Raw genomic sequence first — 7,269 nt, 5'->3', positions numbered from 1 at the left:
GTGGAAGGTGTCCCTGCCCATGGCAGGGGTGGCACTGGGTGGGCTTTAAAGTCCTTCCCAACCCAAACCAGTGTGGGATTCTGGGATTCTGACAGGGCTGAAGTACAAATAGATCTCTACTAATTACAGTGTAATCAAGCCCAGTCACTACAACAGTGACTGGGAGCACAGGGCAGGGGCTGTGTAGTTAAACAGTAGCATGGATGGAATTTTCTCTTTCCATAGTTACAAATAACTGCTACATTATGAGAGTTTATTCCCTCTTCAGGAGACTTTGGGCTTTGAATCCCCAAGATGGGTGAGGCCTTACATTAACTGTGCTCACCTCTCCAATTTTTGCCTGTGTAATTTACTTTCTCCCTCTCATGAACAGTCTCTTCCACAGGCAAATGTGTTACTCAGCCCCAAAGGCTTCTCCATTCACAGTACCTGGAGAAAGATCATAAATAATATAATAATTATAGGATCATGTGTTCTATTACAGGAAAAGAGAAAGCCTCAGACCAGCAGACACCAGTCACTGTCTAATTAGTGCTTTTCACATCAGCACAGTTTTCACAGAATGGGGCTGCACTTTGTATAATTCTGATTTGTGTTTGTTACCCTGCACAATTCAGTTCCAGAAAATGAGGAATCATCATCTCCCCAAAAGCAGACTTTTTTTTTGCAATTCCCAGGTTTGCAGTTCCCATCCTCCTAGAAGGGAAGGTATTTCTGCATGTGGGGTGCAAACTCAGAGGGATTTGCCAGAGGAAGCAGGAACTGCAGTCAGGATCTGCGCTTGTAACACTTCAGGGGGGGTCTGAGTGATTTTCTAGGGATCAAAGAAGCAAAGGGCAGAGACTGTGTAACTTCACAATTTATTTTTGGGTGTGTGATTGCTCAGAGATTGAAACCTGGCTACAGAGTCTCCTCAGGCCGAGAAGGGCTCTGTTACTGCAGAACAGGACATACTGTAGGGACCCCTTTACTCTGCACTTACAGGGACATGACTGATTGTGCCTCTGAACAGCAAGTTCTGCTGTCAGTCATCTCACAGCCTGCAGAAGCCTTTTTCTCTCTTTTTTTGGTTTTCCTTTTGTCTGGATCACAGAGTCCCAGAATTGTGAAGGTTGGAAAAGCCCCCTCAGATCACCAAGTCCAACCCTTAACCCAGCACTGTGTTCACCACTAAACTGTGTCCCAGGTGCCACATCCACACGTGTTTGAACTCTTCCAGGGATGGTGATTCAACCATTTCCCTGGGCAGCCTGTGCCAGGGCTTGACAGCTTTGTTGGTGAAGAAATTTTCCCTACTTTATTTTCCAGTCTAAAACTCCTCTGGCACAGCTTGAGGCCGTTTCCTCTTGTCCTGTTCACCCATCCCACTTGCTACCTCTCCAGTTAGATTCTGTTTGTCTGTAGCAGTGCTCTCAGTTGATCTCATTTGCTTGGGGGACAGTTTCTGTCTGCAAACATATCTCATTTATCTCTTCTCATTAGCCTAAAACTTCATTAATGCTGCTAGAAACAGCCAGAAGGTCACTGGTGGGAGTGGTTTCACAGTACTCTTGTAACTGTGACTGTCATTCCTTAGCTAATTCCTTAGCTAATTCCTTAGCTAATTCCTCAGCTATTCCAGTCACTGCTGTCATGCTCTTCACATGTGTGGTGTTTTTCTCTGTCTGTAGGTCTCCCAGGTAGATACCCAACACAACTCTGAAATCCTGTCCCAGCTGGAGCCATGGACATGTTACTGTGTCCAAGTGCAGGCGGTGATTCCCGACTGGAACAAGATAGGGGAGCTGAGCAGGGAGCTGTGTGAGAAGACAACCCACAATGGTAATGCCTGGGGCAGCAGGGGGGCACTGGGAAATCATGGAATCACACAGTGGGTCGGGTTGGGAGGGACCTTAAGGCTCATCCCTTCTCCATGGGCAGGGACACCTTCCGCTGGCTCAGGTTGCTCCAAGCCCTGTCCAGCCTGGCCTGGGACACTCCCAGGGATGGGGCATTCCATAGGGAAAGTGATCATTTGAAAGGAATCCCTCAGCAATGGATCATTGCAGCTGTAACCATTTCCCCTCCTCTCTTGCAGGTGTCACTCCGGTGTGGGTGGTTGTGACAGTGCTCATTGGATCCATGCTGGCCGTGGCCACAGCGGTCCTTCTCTGTTTCTTCTCCTTTTTTTACCTCATCCGACTCACCAAGCATGTTTTCTGCCCTTCATATGTTTTCCCACAACACTTGAAAGAGGTTTGTTTTCTGCCTAACACACGAAAATCAGCCTTTTCAGCAGAACCACTTGCTTTTCCAAGGCTCTCGGTGCCAAAACCTTCAGATGTTCTTTTATTTTGCCCTATTCCGTTTGCACCTGATTGCCAGCAAACTGTAATTTGTAATAAGCAGCTTTATATGGCTCAGAAACAGGATGTTTTCCTTCGTTTTAAAGTGAGAGAATAACAGGTGTCAACTTCAGTTCCCCATTTAACTGGTGAGCAACTGAGATCTCTGTCTCTCCTGCCTCATTTTGGGCTTAAAATAGCACATTTGTTCTCCTGCAACAAAGTCCTGTCACCGGTGCAATAACGAGTTTTACCTTCAGTGAAGAGTGTAGGGAAGTAAACCTGGACCAGGCCAAGTGTCCCAGAGACACCTGGGCTGGGGGAAGGTGTCCCTGCCCATGGCAGGGATTGGAACTGGGTGAGCTGTCAGAGAATCTCTGATCCTCTGGGATCTGAAAATTCCGGATCAAAGGAGGCAGTGAACATTCACCTGGCCACGGACCCTGTTACACACAGAGGACACAAAAGGGCTGCAGCAGATCCCCTCCAAGAAACAAGGATGTGCATGTGACTGCATGTTAGTGCCAGCACATTCCAAATCACAGTTTGCTAGAAAAACCTAATAGTCCAGCAGTATTAATACCTGTGTTTATTTCTTTAATTACACTGAGCAGGAGTCCTGGTAGAGCAGTTTGTGTCTTGTGCAAAATTCAATTCAGAATGATTTCTTCTTAGGGCCCCCCAAGATGATGAGGGGGATGGAGCCCCTCTGCTCTGAGGAAAGGCTGAGAGGGCTGGGATTGTTCAGCCTGGAGAAGAGGAGGCTGTCCCAGCCTGGCAGCAGAGCAGGCAGGGGCAGGAGGGTGTCCTCTCTCAGTACCAAAATGAAGCCATTTCCTCACTGACCCCCATGGCCCTGCACATCCCCCTCCCTCACCTTGGTTATTGTTCAAGGAGACATTTCAAGCATCACTCTGACGTCTCTGCTCTCTGAGGTGGCACAAACAAGTCACATTTCTCGTAGGTGTTTAACAGATCTCTCTGTGAACTCCTTCCCCTCAGACAAATCACAGTTTTCAGTGTTTGTTTCACATCAAACCTGGTATTTGATTTTTTTTCAAGGAAGTTTCTATCCCAAAGAAGTCACTCACCCCTGGGGTTATTCTTCCAAATAAAGGCACTTCCAGTTTGCTCCCAAGCCTGGAACAGGATGTTAGAGAGGATGTGACATTGTTGCCCCTCTGGGACATGTGAGGACTGAGAAAACCGACTGATGTGTGGAAAACAATATCTCTGGTTTAACAGTAACAGTATTTCTGAGCAAACAGGATGGTCCAGCCAGTGCAACCTAATTCTCATTTCCTCTTTTTTCCCACAGTTCTTGAGCAAACCTCCCACTGCTCCACAGTCCTTCTCTCCACTTCCACAAGAAGAACATCTTATTTGTGACAAGCTGACTGTCATTCCAGGAGATTCCCAAAATCCCAGGGATGAGGCTGAGGATGAGGCCAACGAGACACCAGAGCACCCCCCGGGCTCTGAACAAGGAGATTCCGACTCAGGAGTAGGAACAGCTTCAGGGGAGACCTAAATGCTTCCTTGGAGAAGGAAAACAAAGGCACTGTTGGGTTTATCTCCTTATTGCTGCTTTCTTCAGACAGTAAAAATCCATAGACAAAGGTGTGGGCACAGACTTTTGACAGAATCATTTTATTTTTTCTAAAGTACAAGAAACTTGGCTGTAAATGAGGAACTAAACAATATACAATCATTGCCACTGCTGGTTGTGGCTCCCTAAGGAGTTGTGGCAATACCTGACACTGATTATGACATTAAAAAGCAATTTTCATATATATATATATATATATAAAGTACTAGTTAACTCTGATGAACTATTTATTGCAAAAACTAAGCAAAATATTTGTAAAAGAAAAGCATATTTTGTAAAGAAAGACCTGATCTGATTTATTTTTTCTTATGGAAAATTATATGTGTTTTTAAGGATGTCCCCAGTGGCATCATCTTCCTATTGAGTTGTTTTCTACCTGCTGCAAAACTGTGAAGTTTTTAGGATGGGATGGAGTGAAGTCTGTGGAAAACTTGGCAGCTAAAGTGGGAGTTAAATTAGGTTCATTTTGTTTATCTGTTGATGTGTATTCTTAATTAAAAAATGTCAGTCTGGGGAGCTGGGTCTCCCTGTGCACAATCCTGCCCAGGGTCCTACCCAGGGCTTTACAAAGGTTTATATAAAGGTTTTGCCCAACACTGGGGCAGAGAGTGCCATTAACTGGCATTTGTGTGTTATTACATCAAAATGAGAGTGAAAAATTAAATTCTGTCAGCAAAAGGAACCTGCCACGAGTGAAGTGTGTCTGGGTCACCCCTCCAAGGATACCAGTCCAGCTCCCCATGGGATCCCTGTCCCTTCTCCCACACAAACAGTTTCTTATATATGTTCTTTTTATTTCTTTGCTTTCAGATAAACAAACCCCTCCTGGCACAACCCCCCCTGCCTGTGTGAGCTGGCTGGGCAGCTCTGGCAGAGGAGAGGGGGAGAATTCCCTGCCCTTTCCTCCCTCCCAGCACAAGCAGCTTTCCTCCCTCTGGCAGCTGGTTTTGTAGGAAGGGCAGGAGTTCCCATCTGTTGGATGTGGCTGGAATCAGGTCCTGCTGAGGGCAGAGATGAGGCAGGGATGAGGCTGTGCTGCTTCATTCAAAAGCCAAACTGGGGGAGAGAGGAAACACCAACCTTGGCTGGTCAGAGATATTTTGGGTTCAGATTAAAGCAGCGAAAGTGTCTGCAAGAACATCACCTGGCACAGGGTGCCCAGAGAAGCTGTGGCTGCCCCTGGATCCCTGGAAGTGTCCAAGGGCAGGTTCTCAGGATCCTGCTTCCTCTTCCAGCACATCCAGCCCTGTGGGGACAGGGAGGGTTTGTCCCAGGCACTTTGTGTGTTTGGTCGTTGATGTGGAACGTGGGGTCTGTTAAAGCAAGAGGGTTGAAGTTGAGGTGAGCTCATCTTTAACCTCCTGTCTGTGTCATCCCCAGAAAGCCTTTAGAGGGTGAATTCCAAAATGAACTGGAATCAGCCTGGAGAAGAGGAGACCTTAGAGCCCTTCCAGCCCTTCCCCAGAGCAGGGACACCTTCCACCAGTTTGCTCAGAACCCCATCCAGCCTTGCCTTGAGCACCTTCAGGGATTTAAGAGCTCCTAAAAGCAGTCCAGATGTGTTTCTTCAGAGTGACCTGGAGTCAGTTTGATTTGCTTCAGAAGCCTTCCTGTCCCAAGCCAAGTCCTTCCAGGAAATCCTTTGGAGGTGAGAGGCCTCTTCTTCAGCCACAGCTTCCCTGAGAGCCACAAAAGGGGCCTGGGCACAAGGTGGCCTCTGGCTGTGCCCGCATGGGCTGGGTGGCCCCCCAGGCTCCCCAGGCACCTGGTGCCTCTTCAGAGAACAATAATGTGGAGGAGAGTTAATCCTGAGCTGAGCCTGTGGGAACTGTGATGGCAATGAACCAACAAACCAGGGGAACTCAGCTGGGCCAGGATTTAAACTGCTAGGTACAGGGGGAGGCTGCTCCCTCTGGCACGGAGTGTCCTGGCAAGGCAGGAGGGACACAGACCATTCTGGAGACCTGGGAGTTATTGGAAAGCTATTCCCGAATATATTTACTGAATTGCACAGCAGAGAAGAGTGGTTAAGGAATAGGGAGACAGGGAAAACTGTGGGAGAGGAGTCTGGGCTTGTGGTGAGCAAAACAGATCCTAGAGGAGGGTGGTGAGGGAAGGCAGTGAGAGAAGGGACTGTTCAGCCAGTTCCAGTCAAGGGAGGGGAGTGAGAATTCAGGGACAAGGAGAAACCAGAGCCCAGGACCAACCAAGGGACCAGGGACACCCTCCAGCTCCACATCCTTTACCTCTCCACACTGGTGACTTTGGTGTCCTCCCTGCCCAGCAGGTCCTGGAGGTTCCAGGAAAGGCTGACTGGCTGCCAAGTGCAAATGCAGAACGAGTCCCACTGAGCAGCAGAGCCAGAAAGGCTTTCAGAAATACCCATCATGAGCTGTGGAAAAGGCTTTTAAATAGGTTCTTAACCAGAAATTCAGGATAAGGGTTTGTGGTAGCAATTTGTGCCCTTTTTCCTGAGGGGGGTTGGGCAACAGCCATTAAGGACTTGGCAAAACGTCACTTTGTAGGATTCTCCAGTTACTGAATAAGTGGCACAGAGGCTCCTTCCCTTGATACAGCTGCTGCGAAAAGAAAGGTGCAAAGAGCTGTTTACCAGGAAGAACAGCCAGGCTTGGCTGCCCATCCGTGTGCAGTGCACTGGGAATATTCCTTCCTTGGAGCCTGGGTTCCCCGAGGGGAACTCGGCATGTCTGCAGGCCCCTCCTGTAGAACACTGCGGGCCTGGCACGGTGCCGGGGTGGCAAAGACAAATGAGACCCCACTGGGGAGCCCTGCAGAGGAAACCTGGCTCCAGCAGCAGGGTGTGCATCAGGGACACTGGGATTTCACCCCAGAGAAAGCACCAGACCAGAGAATCCGTTCAATAACTCTCAGTTCTTCCCTTTTCCCATCAGCTCTGCCATCACATCACTCAAATCTCGTCTCTAATTTCTATTCCCTTCTCTCTGCTCCTGTTGTTTACGTGACACTTCTTGAAACTACACTGGAAGTTCCTCAGAGCAGGGACTTTTCCAGTCAGTGTGAGGAACATTGTGACAAAGAGGATTAAATAACACCAGGAGCTTTGCACAGGAGCTGGATTTTCAGCCCTGCTGACCTACAGGTGAAACCAGGCTCTGAAACTGCCCCAAGAGAGCACAGCTTGCTGATCAGAATGGAATTGCAGGCTCCAGGGAGACCTGAGAGCCCCTTCCAGGGCCTGAAGGGGCTCCAGGAGAGCTGGAGAGGGACTGGACAAAGGATGGAGGGACAGGACAAGGGGCTTTAAGCTGAAAGAGAACAGATTTAGAGGGGATATTGGGAAGGAATTGCTGTCTG

At 48.4% G+C, this 7,269-nt stretch overlaps 1 protein-coding gene across 1 annotated transcript in view; it reads left to right on the top strand.

The window, feature by feature from the left end:
* The window catches only part of IL10RB (interleukin 10 receptor subunit beta), an 11,039-nt gene extending 6,827 nt beyond the window's left edge, over positions 1–4,212 (top strand). Inside the window, exons 4-6 of the mRNA XM_017839107.1 lie at positions 1,671–1,821; positions 2,078–2,235; positions 3,643–4,212. Coding sequence (XP_017694596.1) covers positions 1,671–1,821; positions 2,078–2,235; positions 3,643–3,855 — 522 coding nt within the window. The 3' untranslated portion in view covers positions 3,856–4,212. The remainder of the gene's footprint in view (positions 1–1,670; positions 1,822–2,077; positions 2,236–3,642) is intronic.
* Positions 4,213–7,269: the final 3,057 nt, after the last annotated feature.

This window comes from Lepidothrix coronata, unplaced genomic scaffold (genome assembly GCF_001604755.1).
Source record: "Lepidothrix coronata isolate B3197 unplaced genomic scaffold, Lepidothrix_coronata-1.0 Scaffold375, whole genome shotgun sequence".
NCBI classification, from domain to species: domain Eukaryota; kingdom Metazoa; phylum Chordata; class Aves; order Passeriformes; family Pipridae; genus Lepidothrix; species Lepidothrix coronata.
Note: the sequence above shows the minus strand (reverse complement) of the source record. Positions and strands in the feature narration are given on the sequence as shown.